General features: G+C 39.4%; 1 protein-coding gene across 3 annotated transcripts; it reads right to left on the bottom strand.

Annotated features, from left to right (window-relative positions):
* Positions 1 to 1,658: 1,658 nt before the first annotated feature.
* Positions 1,659 to 18,903, bottom strand: kif4 (kinesin family member 4). 3 transcript variants are annotated; one of them, XM_026182532.2, is made up of 31 exons: positions 18,674 to 18,903; positions 17,754 to 17,898; positions 17,512 to 17,626; positions 17,139 to 17,329; positions 16,967 to 17,056; positions 16,683 to 16,849; positions 15,174 to 15,268; positions 14,914 to 15,033; positions 13,108 to 13,283; positions 12,915 to 12,976; positions 12,670 to 12,802; positions 12,430 to 12,488; positions 12,148 to 12,253; positions 11,784 to 11,891; positions 11,463 to 11,639; positions 11,096 to 11,199; positions 10,859 to 11,003; positions 9,657 to 9,767; positions 9,432 to 9,515; positions 9,190 to 9,303; positions 8,932 to 9,087; positions 7,710 to 7,807; positions 6,380 to 6,509; positions 6,077 to 6,247; positions 5,871 to 5,990; positions 5,680 to 5,757; positions 4,871 to 4,972; positions 4,625 to 4,792; positions 4,295 to 4,420; positions 3,568 to 3,675; positions 1,659 to 2,341 (listed from the first exon to the last, which is right to left on the bottom strand). In XM_026182532.2, exons 2-31 carry the CDS (start codon positions 17,874 to 17,876, stop codon positions 2,153 to 2,155), a joined length of 3,726 nt encoding a protein of 1,241 aa, XP_026038317.1. In that variant the 5' UTR covers positions 17,877 to 17,898; positions 18,674 to 18,903; the 3' UTR covers positions 1,659 to 2,152. The 3 variants fall into 3 exon arrangements, with proteins under 3 accessions (XP_026038317.1, XP_026038318.1, XP_080163152.1); XM_026182533.2 differs by having other exon boundaries at positions 4,307 to 4,420; XM_080307026.1 differs by lacking the exon at positions 4,295 to 4,420.
* Between the last annotated feature and the right edge of the window lie 1,673 nt (positions 18,904 to 20,576).

The raw sequence follows: 20,576 nt of genomic DNA, 5'->3' as shown, positions 1-20,576 counted from the left end.
GAACTTTGAAGCACCTTATGAGACATTTAACTGTTAAATCGGTGATCTCCATGAAAAATTGTGCTGAACTTGGTTTTGTGCTGGAATTGGCTTTGGGATCAGTGGATATTCTCTTTGCAATTTGTTGCTTCTTTCCGTTCAGCTTGTGACAGTTTGCTTTTGGCATGTTCGTTTTACCCACTTTATAATCTTTACCAAGGAACATCCAGTTTTCCAGACTTATTGTTCACCGCAGTTTCATCATCTGCCAGCTCATACTCAGATCCTGCACTGACGCTGTCATCGGGACTTTGTGTGTGCCCAAAGTAAAAACTACTATAAGTACCTAAAGATCTTTGATTAGTGTGATGTCATACTGAACGTGATTCAATATGACATTGTAGCCAAAAGCTGTTTTCACAAATCTTAAAATATGACAAGATTATTCAATTATTTTGGCTCAGAAAAAATGCAACAAGAAGATGAGTGTGGTATCTACATGTAGGTCAGATGGATCCTTTCATGATGTCTGGATCATCAAGTTACAGACCCCTGGGACAAATGTTTGCTAGTCCCTGCCCAGCTTGTTTTGATGATCAGACTTCTTTTCTGTCTTCAATAATCAGACATAACATGCAGGATTGTGGACACACGTGTCCTCAGAATAGCTCCAAATTGAGAGCATTGCACTTTAATGAGTCAATAAAAGCTCTAAAGTACCAGAGTCAGAGCCTTTTTTTAAATATAACAATTATATTCTAATGTATGTTTTTGTGCTTGCACATGCACCTGTTGCTATCGTGTCTTCTTTTGTTTCCCCCCCTTTCAGTGCTTCTTGACAGCTCCGCAGCGAGTGCTGAAAAGATAATGAAACAGAGCTCAGAGAGGTGAGTTATTGAGGATATCCTGAACTTCTGTCTGTAAGTGCTCCTGTTTTTGCTGCTGTTATCCACTGTTAGCTGCTATTAGTGAAACATTCTTTGAAGTAGCTCAAATAATGTTGGATTTAGACACTTAGTGAATAAACTCTCAAAACTGATCTGAGAAGTGAATCAAACTGTTAATCCCAGGGGAAGTGTTGGTATATAACCAGTTGTTGTTTAGCTGTTGTCAGCTGTCCGGAGAGGGAGGGTCAATTATTTAATCTGCTGAAAATAAATGAGCATATCTGTGTTAAAAAGTCACAACTTGTCATCTATACGTTGGTCGTGGTCTCTTTTCTGCACATTTTCATTTCTTCAGCAAAGACAGCCTTACATACGGTAATGAAACATGGGTATGAGAATTCATATGTGGTGTCTGAGGTGACAGTACAAATCTAAAAGCCTCGTCCTTTGTATACTTAAAGGATTCATTGTTCATGCCTGTGTATCACAGTACATAATGTTTTTGTACAACCCCCCATGACCATATGAGATCTGACCAGGAGTTGCTTTGATGAACCAGTTAAACAAACCTAAGATTGCTCTCAGCTGAGGCACTCGGATGTGTGGACTGGAGAAAAGCAACAACAAAACCTGACATCACAATGTTTTCATGCAATACATGACTTGGCATCTTGATAAGTGCTTATTCTCCACCTGAGAATTTGATTTGGAAGAATTTAATACATTCAGTACTCACACTGCTCAGCCGGGACATGATGTACATTTTCCAAAAGCATCATCAACTGAATACTGTTTTCCTGGTGAAACATTTATTTCATCTATCATTTACACTAATTTAACCTACACAACAACAAAACAAATCAGAAGTTCCACATTAATCCTACCAGAAGGATTCAAATAAATTATCTTTCAGTTACAAAAGAAAAAACATCAATTTGCTTTAAAAAAAAGAAAAAGAATAGACTTCAAAACTTTATTCAGCAGATAGTATGCAGTAAAAAGGACTCAAATTTAATCCATAAGAAGATGTTATGCACCTGTAGTGACAACCGGTTTAATGTGTTAGAAAAGTGAGTTTATTATCATTTGGGGGGATAAATGAGTCATGTACAGTTTGATCGTGTCATTGTGAATCATTGAGTGCTATTCACAGTTCTTTGATCAGCATCTACTGAAACTGAAGTGTCAATAGCTACTTTCAAGTAACACGTTAGTCACATATAAACAGAAAGACTTAAACGCACGGACAACATTCATCTAAAAAACATTGACAGCTAGTGTCCAGATTAGGACTCCTCTCTGATTGGAGTGCATCCCGAGAAAAAACTGTTCTGGAAACTCGTCAGGAGTCGTTTCTTCTTCTTGAGGAAGCTGACTGTTGTTTTGTCCTCTTCATCATCGTTGTCCTCCTGCTCTTCCTCTGCCACCTTCAAGTCTGCGGTGGTGTGTCCCATATCTCCAATTTCTTTTAGCACCTAAAATAGTAAATGAGCACAACACTGTTAGCTGGTTATGCAACATGCAAGACATAAACAGTCTAAGTTTACTCTCGATTTTAAGTGTCAGGATGTTAAAAAAAAAAAAAAGTCTTCTTACTTAAATACAACCTCAGATGAACAACACCCAGTCATTTAACAAAGACAAAGAAAATCCAGAAGCCGTTTGTGGAAAACTGCAAAAATGCATCCCATGATTCAACAGTTTATAGAACCACCTTCTTTCCTAAATGACCTTATTAGCCTCTCACATCGTAGGTCCCCTCCTTTTTTGCTGATATGCTGCGTTTGGTTTTCTCCAAACGTGGTGCTGTGTATCATCACCAAACATCTCCACTTTGGTCGTGTCTGACCACAGGACATTGTTGCAGAAGTCCTGTGGTTTGTTCAGACAAAACTCTGTAAAGCTAAACTGTGATGCTGTGCTCTATTTAGAGAGAAGACACAAACAAGCCACACTGTTTTTTCTTCCTTTTCATTTAGCTGAAGCTGGTAGAGTATGAAGTAGCTCTGGGTTTTTTTTAGTAGTTCCTCTGAGCACTGCACAGTCTTACTGTGGGATGGATTTGCTGGAACGTCCACTCCTGAGAAGACTGGCAACTGCCTTGAATATTTTCCAGGACTTCAGGTTGACCTTGTGACCCTTTCCAGATTGATGGGCAGCAACAATTGTTCTCCAAGATCATTGATGACGTCTCTCCTGCGTGTGCTAGCATACACCTGAATGACCAGAGCTGCAAACTGCCTAAACGTCTGCTTTCAGAGGAGCTCTCACCTACTGATAATCCAATAATCAACTCAATTTGATTATCAGCACCTGGATGCTACTTACACTCTTAATTCCTCTGGAAACTGTACAGGTGCACTTTTCACAAAAAACTTTGGCATTTTGACATTGCTAAAAAAACAAAACAAAACAAAACAAAAAAACCCCAATAAGGTGCAGTATCCCACGTGTTCATCTCTCGTTGTACTTAAATCATTTAGACCCTCTCAAGGATCAGATCCTCCCCCCCTTATCTTGATACTTAAAATCTTAGAACTGATGATTTATACGACTGTAGCAGTTTTTTCTCGCTGCAATTCTATATTTCTACAGTTGAGTTGCCTCATTGAATGAGAAAACTAATGTTAACTAATGTAACTGAGAAATATGTTTACATTCACTCACACGCAGCCTTGGTACAAAGAACTCTTGTTCTTACCTTTTTTGTGGGAGTGCAAGACGGCGGCTTGAAGAACGTATTGTTGCCTGGACTGGAATCCTGAAGAGATAGAGAGTCTCGGGAAGTGCTTTCTGTGGAGCTTGCATCCTGAAATAATGAACAGTCCCAAATTCAGAACAATGCTCACTGATAGAAATATGCTGGGCAGTGAAAGCCAGACCTGACTACACAGAAACACACCTCTTAGGCTAACATTCACTTCAGTTCTGAGTCTTATTTTCACTTCTTAGGTTTTTCAATCATTTTCATTATGAAACATGTTTATTGTATAATACACACTATAAAAATCCATCCCAGAAGCGTGCAGGAAATGGCCTGAAATTAAACTGACAACCAAACACTGTGGGGATCCAGTTTTACTCTTTCACTGCATTAAAAAAAATACATGTTGTTTCTAGTACATCAGGCCAGACTTCGGTGGCTGATCTCTAAACTCTTTGTGATGCAATTAATGAGTAAAACTGGAGCCCTGCAGCATATGAGCTTTTATTCTCTTCTAAAGCAGTTAGTAAAAGTTCATTTTAAGCACATTTTTCATACATGAAACTGGTGTGAAATCTGATTCTTATATATTTCTACCCCAAAAGCTAAGAGTGACTGCTATGCTTGTGCAGCTCTAAATCTGCACGGAAATCTTACATCTACACCAACAACCCATCATTTATCCCAAATTAAGAACAGGGAGCAAGAATGAGGAAAAACCTGCCTCAGCGGGCACCTGGTTATCCATATTTCGACACTTCTCGTGATCACATTGGCAGTTCTCCCCACATGTCATCTTCCCTTTGCGGCACCTGCACTGCTTGTTGCTGCAGCGACCTTTACACGCACACTAAAAGAAGAGAAACCAGGTTCATAGGCCTTCTATCCTGATGCAAACAGTTTCATTTCTGTTTTGGTCTGAAATATGTGACATTTTCAAAGAAATGACATGATGATAAGATGCACATGATTTGTTTTCACTGTGGACAGTCTGTTTCTATAAGATCAAGGAGTTCAATTCAAAAAAAGTGCCAGACTCCTCTTCCCGTCTTACCCCGGTTTGTTTCGGTTTCTTTGAGACTCTGCGTCCTCTCTCCTGTTTCTCAGGTCGCCACTCTTCCGTTTCCTCCTCGTTTTCGTCCTCGCTGGGTGACATCAGCTCTTCGATGTTGATGGTCGCATTCAGCTGCGCTTTAGCTGTGGTAAAGCGCCTTGATTTAGGCTACAGAGAAAGCACCATGTTATGTTCAAATAATCATAAATTGAAGCTACTTCAAGTAAATCTGCAAGAAAAACTTACCTTTGGAGGGACGTACTCAAACGAATCATCTGGGTTGTTTTCTTTGTTGGTTTTAGGCACAAGGATTTTCTTCTCACTTGCCAGGTGCACCATTGAGAGTTTCTGCAGACACGGGCAGGTTTAGGTTAGTCATATAACTTAGGTGAAGAGAATTGCAATGCTTTTTTTTGCTTTTCACTATTCAAACCTGCACTGCAGAACTTTTATTTCTTCCTTCTGGCAGTGAGTGAAATTACACAAATACTTTCTTTATGACAGGGTTTCTTTTCATCTAGGCAAACACTTTTTTCAACATTTCCAGCATACAGGTAGTAACTGTAGTCTACTCTGTCTCCACTGCAGCACTTAGCGCCCTCGTCAATAACAATCAAAGACTAGTATGATGCAAAATATGTAGAGATAAGGACATAATCAGGATTGCATGAACGTCTTTAGGGGGGCCTTAAATAATTCCACTTAATTTTATTTAATAAACACCAAAACAACAGTCACCTCAATGCGCTTTATATTGTAAGGAAAAACCCAACCATAGTAGAGAGAAAACCCGAGTAATCAGAAATTTCCCTTTCGAGCAAGCACTTGGCAACAGTGGGAAAGAAAAACTCCCTTTTTAACAGAAAGAAACCTCTGGCAGAGCCAGGCTCAGGGAGGGGCCGCCATCTGCTGCAATTGATTGCTTTAAAAAATTAATAAGAGAAAACACTCAGACTGCCATACTTAACTGGCTGAACAACTGGCTAGTCATGACAACAGAAATATAATGACATTGGAGGGAAAAAAAGAACAACAACAACAAAAAACACCATTACCCGTCTGTACTCTTCATTCTGCTCCACCAGTTTCTGGTTCTGCTCGCTTAATTCCCGTAGCTTTTCAAGCTCTTCCTCCTATAATGATATTACAACATAAGCTCTGGGCACAACTCTGCATTAATTAATTAAAACAAAGAAAGCTAAAGTTAATTAAACCACAAACGGCTGTAAAATCTGTCCAGACAAACCTGAACATTGAGGCGCTGCAGGAGCTCCTTCTCCTTTGAACTCTCCTTGATGGTGAAGTTTGTTTCGTCTGAATCTTCACCGATAGGTTTGTTCTGAAGCTGGTTAAGGAGGTAAAGAACCTGAAGAAACAAGGTAGAAAGGTAAATATATGGAGCTGCGACAGGTCAATATTTTTGAGTCTAAAGCGAGCCCATCTATGAAGCACCTTCTCTTGATGCCTCTGCTCGAGTTCAACCAGCTGCTGCTGGTGCTCCATGTCCATGGTGGACATGACATTTCTCTCTTCAGCCAGCATCTTCCTTAAGTCTTGTGCATTTGCCTTTTCCTGTGTCACCTCGCTCTCTAGCTTGGCATGGGCTGTTTTAGCAGAAACCAACTTAAAAAAGAAAAAAATATTAGATTTTCTTTTCTAAACCAAACACCATTAAGTGATTTGACTATTGTACAATTAAACAATTCAGTTATGGTCATGGAATATATGCATGCATTCTCATTTCATTTTATCTACCTCTGACATCAGGACCTTGAGGGCACACTTGGTCTCAACTATACTGGTGATGTTGTCTATGCGTTGCTTAAAACGTCCCTCGCTGTCTGCAGCGAGAACTTTCTGCTGCAGGTCCGCTATCTGGGCATTCCTGTGAAGGTGCAAATCACTCTGCAGATCTTATAAAACCTTTAACGTGTAGCATATACGCACAAAACAAACGCAAACAGCATTTTAGTCCAAATAAAACAAGCTTGTACATAGCTTCGTTAGCAGGATTTTGCTAATACAGCGGACCTTTTAGCTTGAGTACAGAACCTTTGGCCACAAGTGCAGCATGTGTGATCGTTTGTTCTGGAAAAACAGCCTAAAAGAAAAATGAAGATACCGACTGTGGCTGAGAAACCAGAGAGAACCAAGTTACTGGTTGTTGACAACATTTACACGACTGACCGCTATTTGCATGAACCAAGAAAAAGAAGTATATTAAACGTTTGCGAATTTATTGCAATATTAAAATGATAAAGTGACAGCTCACACATGTTGCATTTAAGTACAGTTATTACTAAAATTGCAACAACTGTACTTAAATGCAACATCAGATGTTTCTTTGCAGCTCTGAACCCTTGGTTTGGTGTAAGTTTGGCATAAACTGGACTCCAAACTTATCTTTTGCTAAAAGCTTGAGAGGCTTCAAGGAAAATCGAAAAACAAACAAACAAACAAAAAAAACCCCTGAAATAATCAGTGAACAAATTCAGGGTTTTTTGTTTGTTTTTTTTTTAAACCGCTATTACTTATTACAGAGAGCATCTTAGAAATAGACAATAGAGTTTTTTTCACATATAAAGGGGGGAAAAAAGGGCTGCTTGAAATAGTCATTAAATCACACAAACAGTTTGGACCACAGACAGTAAAAAAATATGGATGTACTTTCAGGTTGGAAAAAATTCAGCCAATGGGCAAGTGCCTAAAACCTGCATTCTTTGTGAAGGCCATCAGGTGGCAGTAGTTGCAATTAGGCACATAGGCTTTTGGTCCTATAGAAGTCTATGAGAAATCAGCTTTCTGGCCTCACCTCTGTAAACACTTTGCTGCTAGGTTTATGTCCTCAGTTACTAACGACTTCTCAATCACAGGTCATTAGCCACTACAATGCTTTCAGACCCACCCCTCCTCGTCACTTTTGTAACCAAGATGACAGCAGCAGAGACGCTCATCTAAGTGGCCTCGAAACAGAATGAAGCCAGTGGAACTTATCAAACCAAAGGAAATGTCATGGCAGCTAGGTATTATACTGTCTGGTTTTGACAGACTGAGGTGTCTTGTTTGGCTGGTTTTTATGACTCACCTGAGGCCAATTTCTGTCTCCAGGTTCTCCACCTGTTTCGTCAGAGGGGTTTCCAGCGCCCCCTGGCTCTCCAGTTCAGATATGATCAGTGTCCGACGCTGCATGGAGAGATGACATAAAGTAAATGATTTAACCACATTTCTCTGCATCCATGTCACTTTAACTATTTTATTTAAAAAAGAAAACACTTAATTAGATTTATAGACAAACTCTGCTTTAATGGTCCCCAGAGGAATGTTTATAATTATAGCCAATCAGAGTTCACTGATAGATGATGGCTGTCTCTGCTGTAGCAGAGATGTTTACAGAGTTGCTATTAAAACTAAGAGTTAAGCAAGTTGGTTTTGCATTTAACTCGTGTAAATAAGTCACTGTGAATGGATCCAAAATGGACACGATGAGCTGGAAAATAACCACATCTAAATTGGATCTGGTCCTCATCCGGTCTGAATCTGTGGTTCTCATCTGTTCAGATGAGTTCAGTCTTTGAATTTCACACATTGTACCTTTCAAAATATTGTTTAACATCATTTAAAGGCCGATTTATTGACTGCTGCCTGCTGCAGTCTGAATTTAAAAGGTCACAAACATATTTAAGAATCATTCAGCTTCATCTGGAAGATCTCAACTGTGACAGACATTTTTCCATCATTGTGAGCGATTACAACACAACAAATGGTTGATTATTGATCAGCGTGTTACATGTTTAAACACTTACACAGCTCTGTTTCTATCTAGAGAAACAGAGTTAGACACTAAAGATTTTATCCTGAGGCGATTATAAATATACAGTGTAATGACAACTGTCTCTGTCCTTCTATCACTCATTTATTATTCAACTGCTCGTGTTACTTAAAAAAAAACTTTAGCAAACAAACGGCAAGCTAACGTGTTCTTGAGATTTCAGCGTGTGTAAAAATGTAAACTTCTGTAGCTTAATTGGCTCCACTCTGATCTTTGATAGCCACTTTGTGAATGAGGATATTAAACAGTGTCAGACAGCTGGTTCAGGTGTAGCCAGAGGGCAGAGTCAGAGAGAAACACCAAAGTTTGCAAAAGAAAGCCCGTCAAAGAGTCCGTTTCCACAGTAACCAGCTTAGATCTTAAACCCAGCTAATCCCAGGGTTATCAAACTCAGTGTTGTTAGCCAAACCTGGCACTGAAACAGGGCCTTGCTGCATGTTTCGTTTTCTATAACAACTGTACAGATGTGTCAGCTCACCCTGATTTTGGGAGCCGGCCTCTCCCCAGCCTCCAGCTGCTGTTTGAGGTGGTTGATCTCCTGAGCCAAAACCTTCCTGTCCTCCAGAAGATCATTGAGATGGCGCCGGGCCTCCTCCGTGCTAACCATCACCTCCACCTCGTTGAGAAACCATGTCTGATGACAGAAAAGGAAAACGGTTCATATTGTGAAACTTTAAGTCCGAGTTATCTCCAACACAAAATATTTGACCATTTCTCAAGAATCATGTTTTTCTACCTTCACTCTCGCAGCTGCTCCCTCCATGCCTTTGTTCTGGGCATCTTTGCGCTTCTCTGCTACCTCACTTCTCTTCTGTAGAGCATCTTTTAATCTCTTGTTTGCAGCTGCAGCCTTTAAGCAAAAAAAAAGAGCACCTCATAAACAGCTACAAACCTTTTCCAGTGATTCTTCAACCCTATGAACACAAAAATTTCAAATGGTAAAAAACAAACAAACTGTGCAACAGTGAATGGCCACACCTCTTCGGTTTTACGACGCAGGACGTTGGCTTGTTTCTGAAAATCTCTCTCCAGTTTAAGCAGCTCATACTGCCGTTTACGATCCTGCAAAAAAATACAAAATAAACGGATTACAGAAGTCAAAGAACCTCCAGAATAAACAGGTTTTTGACAAGAAAAGGCTAGAGAGTGCAACAACTGAAGTCATCCCTCTTATGTCTCCATAAGAGTCTTATCTCTACTCACCTTCTCCTTCAGCTGCAGTACCTCCCTGTCCTTTTTGTTCTTCCACTGCCTGAATTTCTCAGAGTCCTCTCTCATCTGCCGCATTAGCTGTGTACGTTGGGTCTTCATAGCCTGTGAGAACACAGCGACATTTGAAACTTGTGTCTGTAGTTACTCAAACGCTTTAAAGAAAAACAAAGCTCAGAGTACACGCGATGACGCCATGTGACAAAAGGTTTCTGTACTGCATGCTCACAAAGTGCCATATAATGCAGAAGAGAAATATGTTACTGAACAAAGATAATAGATAAACTATTACATCTATTACTGAGGCTGCTTGATGATCCAAAAATGACTCATCAGTTACATGGTGGCTCTCATCACATTGACTTAATTAGTTTCTGACTATAAAAACAATATCTGAAAACTCTGCCAGAGATTTTTAATATAAACAAAAACTATAATTGTCTGATATGGAGATACGATCACAGGCTCTCGTGTGTGATCTGCAGACAAATCAGCTGCAGGCAGCAGTTAATGATCCTTCCAAAGGTTCACAACTTGTGATCTTGTTACAATTTTAGCTTTCACTAGACAGAAAGAGAGCCTTTGTTCATCAAGACTTGTCATCATGGCTGAAGCCAAATAAACTGTTTGTTAGTTTGCGATTTTATGAAGGAAAAAGTAATTAAAAAAAATAAAAAATAAAAAATAAAAAATAAAAAAAAAGCTGCTCTAAAGTATTTCTCCCATTAAAAATAGCCAACACAAAAACGGTAAAGAAGGAGATCAAATTTTTTAAAACGAAAAGAAAGAGGTAAATATGACATAAAGCAATTCTAAACCTAAAATAAAAGCATGTATTGTATAACAGGCCAGTTGAGATTTGGATTGGTATCACAAGAACTTTGTAATGAAAACGAATCTAAAGAGATTTAAAAAAAAAAAAAAAAAAAAAAAAAATCAACCATCTTGTTTTCATAATCCCCTAAAGCCAAAAAGCACAATTAGAAATAAGATTTAACTAATAGCCCAGCCCTACACCCTGCTTTTACAGGACTCAGTGTTAGATTAAGCATCTCAGCTGTGGTTTATATCACAATTCCCAACTGTGTTGTTTTGTCTCATACTTCAATTTAAAGATCAGTTTAAAAAACAAAACAAAACAAAACCCATGCCACACAAAATATTCAACACACCATTAAAGGAAAATAAACCGTTACCTGTATTTCCTCCATGAGCTTGCTAACTTTCTGAACAGACGACTCTTTGAGTTTCAACAGTTTGGACTGCTCGAGAAGTTTCTTCTTCATGTCTACCAGCTGGCTCTCAAGCTCCTGCAGTCTCTTCCTCCGTTGCTCGCTGAGCCTGGGCGAGGATGGTGGAGTCAAGTCAGGTCAAGTATAAGAACCTGCACGTATATTACAACAAGCACCAAAACAAAGAAAGGGCTTTCCTACTTAGCCTGGTTGGTGTCTTTCTTTGCAGACTGAAGGGCCAAAACGAGTTCCTCTTTCTCCTTCTGCAGTGAATCCACAGCAGACTGTAGAGTTTGTACATTTTTCTGGAAGAGAGTCCGAAAGATTAAAATGTGTCTACCGTTTCATGATATTTTGAAATATGGCTTACACGTATTTGCACTACACTTTGAGATCTGTGTATGTGACAGCCTCTACTAATAAAACCATTTAGAATTTGTTATTCAAGTAGAAACGTCTGCAAAGTTTAAAAATGCCAATAATAAACTGTGACTTGGCAGTCAATAACACCTCGCTTAAACTTGTCTACTGTAGTGAGATGACAGTTAAGTGACTCTGTAATGCTGACCTGGTGCTCAGATTGCATCGGCTCCAGCTGGCTGTCATTTTGGCACATTTTTTTAACAAATGCTTCTTTCAGGCTTAAGACTTTGTTAAGCTCAATCAGCTCCTTGGAGAGCTGGGCTTGCCGCAATGCATGATGGGCTGTGAAGGCTTCTGGGGAGTCCTTTAGGGCAGTGGCATCCTATTTGGAGAGTATTAGAGTTGGAAAACATCTAAAATTACATCTGGTTCAGTCTTCAGTCAAGTTAGTTTGGCCAAGATAAAAGAAATGTGATGCTCCGCTACTCGTGGAAGATACGTTAAGAAAACAAAACTGAAAACATACTGATGGGGATCCCTCTGGTGAACATTTATTGCCATTCCCAGACACTTCAGGTAAATCCTCTCCTGCAGCCACTGCATCAATGGAGGCGGCGATGCCCGCACTCTCATTCTGACAAAGCAAACAAGGAGTAAACCATAACATTCAAGAAGAATATTCAAATTTAATAGTGGAAAAATTGAAGAATTGCAAAATAGTTTAATAACACAGCAGCAAAAGAAAGTTGTCATCAAATTTATTTAACCCATTTCTTTCTATATTTAACATCAGGCAAAGCTCTCTATTTAAAAAAGAAGCACCAATTTACTCTATTATTACTTGACTTATATTTCTTTGACTGGATTGTAATGTAAGAAGACATCCATACTTTGAGCTCCAAGATGATGTTTTGCAGATTCTTCATCACTTCAACATTCTCCTTGAGCTCCTGGTCCTCCAGCGTTTTCATCACTTTCTCCAGATCTACAGTACATCTGAAAAACCATTGGACATCAATGTGACTCAGTGGATTTGTTGACAAGCTGAAATCCTGAGTCAAATTAAAAAAATGAAACTGCTTTTTGTAGGAACAGATTTCAGCACAGCTACTGTTAAAGCTTTTTGAGACCTCTTCTAAAGCTTTGCTGGCTTTTTGCTTTAGCAAACTCACGCTGCATGGTGCCGCAGTTGCTCCAGCTTGCTTTGCATTTTCTCATTTGCTTGCTCTGTCTACAAAATAAAACAAACAGCATATAAAAACTATGATGATGCAAAACAGTGGAAATGTAAGAAAGAAACTAAGGTCAAAAGATCAACTGTAAATAATTTGCAACTGTTTTTGTTCGTGTCAAATCCAATCCTTTTGTTTTCATAAGCAGTAATAACAGGATGCTGCTGTGACCAGGCTCACCATAATGATCTTCTCAAACATGTGGGCCGTCTGTCCAGCTGCCTCACTCAGCTCTCTGCTCAGTTTATTGTTCTCATCCCGCAGAGCGCGGTTTCGTTCCAGCAGTTTAGTCACGTTCTCTGCACTCTCTGACCTGCAACAGGGGCAACTATTATGGCCTTTTGCTTTATAGGTGATGTTTATCCTGGCTGCATTTATTTGGCATCCTCTTTGAACCCTGAGGTTTACTGAGAAAGCTGTCTTACCCAGAGAGCACCGGAGCTACTCCTCCACGTGCATGAAGTAGCATCACCTGCAGCTCTTGGACCTACACCAGGGTACCATTGAAAACATTTGGAACATGCTTTAATCTTTTTCAAACTAAACCACTCAATGAAAAACTGCAACACTAGTAATTTGAGTGCTGATGATAATGAGGCCCAACACCCATTTTTGCACCTGTTGTTTCAAGCGGTTCATTTCTGCAGCTCTGGGGTCGATGTTGACAACTGGTTTATTTTTAATCTTGCGAGCTCTGTCAGCATATCGCAGCGTGTTGATGGTTTCCTCCATGTTGGAGTCTGCAGGACTGACGCAAGCAATCATCAAAGTGTGGCTGTTGCCTCCCAGAGAATCTGAGGACAAACACACATATACATGTATACGTTTACAGGGGTGCAGTTAAGTTCTACAATGCATTGTTACCACTTTGAACACCCGTAGCTTTTCTCCCTCAAATAAATAAAAACCTAAGCTTAATGCGAATCCTGTTCAAGGAGTCTGAAGATGTTTCAGTTTTTCATGGTAATGGAAGTGAAACAAGCAGGAAAAAAGAAAATACCACATACTACAAGCCCTACCATAGAAAGGCATAATGTTTGTGTCTGCTGAAAGTAGAAGCGGGCCTATGTGACAACATCTTATGATCATCTCAGTCATACAGGTCTTTCTGAAAGTAGAATGGCAGCCTCCACTTGCTGTTCAAACCTTGTTTGCAGAATGCAGCCATTCAGAACATAGCTGGCTTAAAGGCCTCATATGAAAGGGACCTTAAAAGTCTTGTTTCAGACAGTGGAAGAATCGAGGAATCACACCAAAGTCTGGTATAAGCTAAATAAGAATGATTTAAAATGGAATTATCGACTCCAGCAGAGTCCACAAATACAACTTTAAAGGAATCAGGACAAAATATATGACAGATTTAAAATGTTTTAATAAAATTGGTTTTGCTAGAGAATATAATGAGCAAAACAAAGAAACACTTAAAGAAAAAGAAAAGGGCAGCACATATCCAGTTTAACTCAAATTAAATTCATGTTTGTGAATTATGAGTCTTATTTCTTGCATTTTTCTTCAAATTCAAGATTAAAGGTAAATAAAAGCATCACCAATCCTGGACTCCAGGCATCTAAGGCTACGTTCACACTGCAGGTCTTAATGCTCAATTCCGATTTTTTGATCAAATCCGATTTTTTTGTCTGCTCGTTCACACTACAAATAAAATGCGACAGCAAACGCTCTCTAGTGTGAACGCTCAAAGCGGCCCGCATGCGCAAAAGAAGATGTCACACACAACGCGCTCTGTTTAGACCCAGAGCAACAGTATTGTTTGACTGATGGCCCTTAATATAAAGACTTCGGTCTTCACGTTTCCCAATTTTTGCTTTAAGTTATTTTGTTATTTACATAATAATGTAAATAACCTAATAATGATCCTTATTGCCATTTAAGAGAGGAGCGGTGCTTCAAAGGATAGCTGTAGATTTCTGTCAGAATCTGCAGATTATACAGTACAAATAAAATGTTTACGTTGTCTTCCCAACAGTTTCACTGACATCCACACTGGATGGCCAGGAAGCGTTCGCGATGTCTTCTCGGGCGCTTCTCTGGCGCTGATAATTGGCTTCAGTCTTGTGTCGGTGACGTAAAAGGCGGATTTAATGCGACTTGACCGTTCAAACAGCAGTCGCTTTCTAAAACATCGGATATGTATCGGATTCAGTACCACATACGAAAGTGACCCAGATCGGATTTGAAAATATCGGATTTGCGCCGTTCACACTGTCATAGCATGATCGGATATGGGTCGCATAGGGTCAAAAAATCGGATTTGATGCGCGTTCGCCTGCAGTGTGAACGTAGCCTAAGCCTTCTGAAAACCTAAATAAAACCCTGACTGACTTTGAAAATCCTCACAGTGAGAATGTATCCATGTCTGACCTAATGACCATAATGTAACATCTGGCCATCTACATCAAAGCTTACCTTGCAGCAGGCGGGTGAGCTTAGAGTCTCTGTAAGGAACAAAGGTGTTTTTCTTGCTTTCATCCCCCAAAGCACTGATCACATTTCCCAAAGACAAAAGGCCACGATTGATGCTGATACCTGCACATAAATATGGACGGCATGACCAGAAGTACTGTTATTAAACACAGAAATGTAGCTTAATACACCTTACATAGCAGCACATGTCTCCGTGATAATCGCACATTAAAGGCTTACAACTTTTAACTGATCTTGGTTACCTTCCTTTAAACGATCTCCTTCTGCTTTGGTTTTTTTTTGTCTCTCGGATCCAGCCAGATCCACAAGATGCAACTTTGAAACAACTGAATCAGCCCTGAAACAAAGGATTGTACAAATATTCAGACTGCAGTAGGCAATATTTTGGAAATGCCTGTTGGGTGTTGTAGAATGAGGACGTGCACAAACACACTAACCCAGTTTAAGGGAAAATATTATAGTAGCTTACAAAAGAGAAACACTGAAATTCTGGGCCCACCCACTGTGTAAATCAACAATTTAGCTGATACAATGTATCTAAAAAGTATTCACAGCGCTTCACTTGTTCCACATTTTGTCATGTTACAGTCTTATTCGAACATGGATTCATTTTTCACCTCAAAATTCAACAAACAAACACCTTATAATGACATTAAAAAACAAGAATATTTGCTGTTAGTTTTAGGTTGTGGTGGTGCCTTCTGTGGTCCTTTTGGTGTTGCTGAGCTGGTGAGTGGATTAGGTTGTTGTTGGTTTTTTTTTTTAAAGAACGGACTAGATTGTTGATTCAGCAACTTCATACATTTTCTCTCTTTGTCTGATGTATTCACTATGTTTTTATCAGGCTAATTTAGTCGTCTGTTTCATTTGTTCTATTTTGAAACTTAAACGCTTTAGCGGCTGCCTTTTGTGTAGTTTGCAATATTTGCCTTTTATTTATCTGAAAAAGTCTCATGTTCCTTAAGTACATCTACCCTGTTGAACTTATTATGGGAAATAAATATTTAAATAAAAACAAGCTGCTGATTATTTCACATTTTACTTGTGAGCAACGGCACATTTAAATCTTACAAATATAGTTATTTGGCTTATATCGTGATAGATATCGTTATCGCCTGAAATGAAAAAAACATATCGTGATATGAAAAAATCTCATATCGCCCAGCTCTATGAAAAACCAACAAATGCAAGTTCAACAATTGGAATCAACTCCAGATCTTTTATCTGCCTAATCTCTTAATGAGGCAACAAGCAACACCCGGTCATGAAGCAGCTTGTCCAGTTTCTTTTGACACTTTGACAGTGGGGCATTATGTACAAAAACAACTTTAATTCCTAAGCAGTTCATACAGTTCTTTCATAATACCCCTTGAAATAGAACCAAATGCCTCATGTTGAGGATTACATTAAAAAAACAAACAAAAAAAAACCAACAACCTGCTGTGGTGATGTACAAAGGCAAAATAACAGAAACATAGTGTCCAAAGCCGGTTCCAGTAAATCAAAGATTGACAATATAATAACAACCCAAGGCAAAGTTTTTACTGGACAAATGTTAAATTAAAACTGTAACATTTAGAGCAATTCTATAACAAATACCCATAACAGGAATATGAAAATGTACAGAATTCAAATGACTGTCACCTTATATCTGAGCACTGTGAGCAGGTATTCTGTGTCTATATCAGAAAAAAATGTTTGGACAATAAGATGAAACATGTTTTATCAAGGAAAAAGGGAGCCAAACTAACTTATCTGTCCCTCTGCGCTGTTCCAGTGTGATGGTGAAGATAGCATGGGAACGTGAAGAGGCAGCGTTCATGGCTGTGGAGCCCACGGTACGAGCAGAGTTTCCAAGCTCCAGACAGCTCACCATTTCAGGGGCAGAAAATACCTGCTTCTCAGTTAAGCCGACAATCTGGAAAGCAGGACATTTTTAATAAAAGTTCAACTAAAGATGGAGAAAAATGCACATATGTGGTTCAGGTGGGCTGTCAAAAAATTTGAATTTGCTTTTAACATACAAGTCACTCACCTTGATGCCTTCTTTAGGATCTTCCCGAATGCTGATAGCAGGTTTGTCTTTGGATGAACACAGCAAGTCTAATATTTCTTCATTATAAATCTACAATCAAAAGAAAACCTTAACTACTTTACTTTATAGGGCTATTGTACATACACACCACAAACCAAAAACATTCACCAACCTCCAGGTAAGACACTGCCAGACAGAATTCACAGTCTGTCCTTTGCTCCTTTTCTGCAAAGATGCACCTGATAACTCGAGGAATGACTCCAACAGATGGCTCGTTTTCTTGAGCCGTTGTATAGGTTCCTCCCATCGAAAAGGTCTTTCCAGATCCCGTCTGTCCATAGGCAAGAACTGTGGCATGGTAGCCTACAGTAACAATAACATCACATGATGGATGGAGCATAATTAGCTGCAAAATTATTCAATAGATTTAAAGGAATACAAAAAATAAACACAGCTATTTTATTTTTCGAGCCTACATAATCACGTCTCAGGAAGAAGATTAAATCTTAAGACATTCACTTAAAAAGCATCAAGTTAAAAGCTACCTTTGAAAAGCCCAGACAATAAAGGGGAAACCGCTGTACTGAAGACTTCTTCTTGTTCAGCAGTGGGCTCAAATACATAATCATAAGTGAATGCCTTCTCTGTGCCAACAATCACCTGAAACCAAACAAACATGCAGCAGTTTTTACACACAACATGCAATGTAAGTACAAAACGAAAACACAGTGTAGTTTGATTTTGATATATTGTGAGGCATGCCTGTAAAAGAAAGGCAGTTGAGCACCTGTGGCTCCCCAGGGACGAAAGTGAGGCAGGACTGACATCCCTCGTTGATTTCTTTTGGTACTAGTGGGCGACATCGTAAGGCAACTCGCACCGGAATGACCTTCTCATCCTCGTTTGTCATGATGCAATATTCCAATGAATAACTGCAAAACAACAAAATGAAGGGATTACCAAAAAAAGCTGGGCACTGATGTGATTAAAAGGCATGTTACTATATATTTGCAGAACAAATATGTTTAAAAAAAAACTTTATAATTTATACAAAATAAAAAAAGTTCTGAGTACTCAATATTAAGGCAGGTGGTGTAATAGGGACTCCCTGTATGTTCAAATATAAGACTTTACTTTTGCTAGACAATTTGACAGACCAAAAAAACGTCCTAGAAATAAAATAGAAATCTCTTCTGATAGTTTACGGTTACACACTTTATATGGCTGAGTGTCAAACATTTATGCGGTTGTCTTTTTTTTTACATAAGTGCTTATTTGTGAAAATGACTTAATAAAACAATGGGTGGTGTCAGTATCTAAAAAATTGCTCCATTATTGACTTCCTATGTTGCGACTCCGTGATCAGTCTCTGTGCACCACAGCTTTCAGCCCTTCTGGAGATTAATCGGAACAAAACAGAGCTGTGCAATGACTCCCTGTCCTGGTGGAAATCTACCATTTTCCACGGAGGGGGTTGTATCGTTGACGATAAATTTTAACTGTTTGTCTGGAGGACACAAACAGCAGCCATACTTTAAGTCCACTCGAGCAATTCACATTTCATAGTTAGCGGTGCTACTTTTCCAGAACAGAAAGCACTACCAAAAATGCATCAAGATAACTGTTAATTAGCTCAGCTGAAACCAGCGACAGCTTAACCGTAGCTAACTAGCGGGAGTTATCAGCAAACATTGACATTAACGTTACCTTTACACGTTTCCTCCAGAGCCAGTGTTTAATTAAGTATAGCGAAAACTACATTCGTTGGTTCTGCCTGATAGACGCTCTCAAATAAACATTAAGCCTTAAATATATCAAATTATTAACGCTAACTTCCTCGACTTTTTAAATTTTACTCAAGTCAGGTCCCTAAGAGGAGTTGTTACTGCCCGCCACTTTCAAACACTCAGCTCCGCCTCCTGTTTCTTCTTCTACTTGTAATTTTACTGCAGAGTCAATGCAGAAACGCAACGCTACCGACCTCTACAGGATAAACGGAAGAGTACAGCGTTAGTACGTTGTTCTGTGTTATCCGTTACACCCTTTCTCCTCAATGTTTCTGAACTTCGAAATATACTTGAAGGTGCGATTAGTAAATGAAATCCCTACTTGATATTTAAATAGCCATACTAAAAAAGTAATTAACCACAGACACAGTGAGGAAAGCACTAGAGTTTTACTGTCCAGGCAACAACACGAAACTCAGTAGCTAAGGTAGAGATGCCAGGATTAATAAACACAAATAAATAAATGAACAAAAGAATGAAAGCGCAAGAGGGGACTATTTGTTTTTTCAAAAAGACAGGAGGAATATAAGGAGAGATGGGTGAGTGACATAACGCCCCACTCGATTAGATGAGTTTTTCAGCCTACAATGGAGAAATGGGGGAGTGACTCTTGTCTGCTGGCTGGAAGAGAAAGGTCATTACGCTGGGAGCCAGAGGGGGAAAACAGCTGAGTCCAGATAAAACGATGATGACAAGGTTTCTGCAGGGAAGACAGAGCTAAGCTGACAATAAGAGCAGCAGAAACTGGGGCACAGATTCACATTGCATTTATGTGTTTCTGATAATATGCAGTAACGTATCATTTTATGACAGTAACCAGTCCAACCAAACACATCAAGGAAATTTATTGAATGAATGGGACAAGTGAGCACATAATTGGACCATATGCAAACTTTGACCTCTGTCAATACTTGGAACTCCTTGGGAGAAGCATAAGCGCCAATAGAGCTTATCCTCACCAGCCAACACAGATGTCTGACTCAGCCCCACCCCTCCTCTGACTGAAGCTCTTGACCTCATATCACATTTTTGCAGTGTGATTAAATGAAATATAATAACACATATCAACCACGGGCATGTCCTATATTCATCCTAAGAATTAGCCACTATCCTGCCATTTCTAAAACCCTACAGTTACGACACACTGACAGTGCTATGAAATAGAGGTATTTTGCAATTGCTCACCATTAAGTGATTGTTTTGCTATTGAGTCGTTTGTCACAATATGTTGAAGGAGATTTGAGAACCAATGAATCCTTACTATTGATTTAAAAAACCAGAAAACCCTGGTGTTGCCCCTATACCTAACTCCATGCTTATGTGAATCATGTTCATCATCATGTCTCCTCTCAGCTGTGATCTCAGAGGCAAGTGAGTCCTGCTGCTGTGGGAAATTCCACCACAAGGCGTAATAACAACATGCCAGACAGTCCCAGCTCCCAGGAATAGAGCAGACAGTAAATGAATGGAACAAAACAGCCTAATCTTTCCATTTATATTCACATAATGATTAGTGCAGATACATGTATTTTTCTTAAAAAGGTAAAACTGCAGAGCCAGTGATAAATTCTCTCAGTGTGGGGGTTACTTAAAGCCATCACGACCTTGACAACAGTACACGCACTTAGACTGCAGCTAGAAGGGGAGGAAATTCAGCCTGCTTCCCCCTTTCCTGTTGCAGCTTCAAAAGATAATCTGGACGTGGTGGATTGCATTGCAATGACATCACCCGTGCCTCAGTTCCAATGGTTACACGAACAGGGTTTCAAAGAGAATACAGTCTGCTCAGCTGCACTAAGCTATGTGTACATACCAGCTTCATG

The sequence above is a fragment of the Astatotilapia calliptera genome, chromosome 10 (genome assembly GCF_964374335.1).
Source record: "Astatotilapia calliptera chromosome 10, fAstCal68.1, whole genome shotgun sequence".
NCBI lineage: Eukaryota > Metazoa > Chordata > Actinopteri > Cichliformes > Cichlidae > Astatotilapia > Astatotilapia calliptera.
This window is presented reverse-complemented; position numbering and strand designations above follow the sequence as displayed.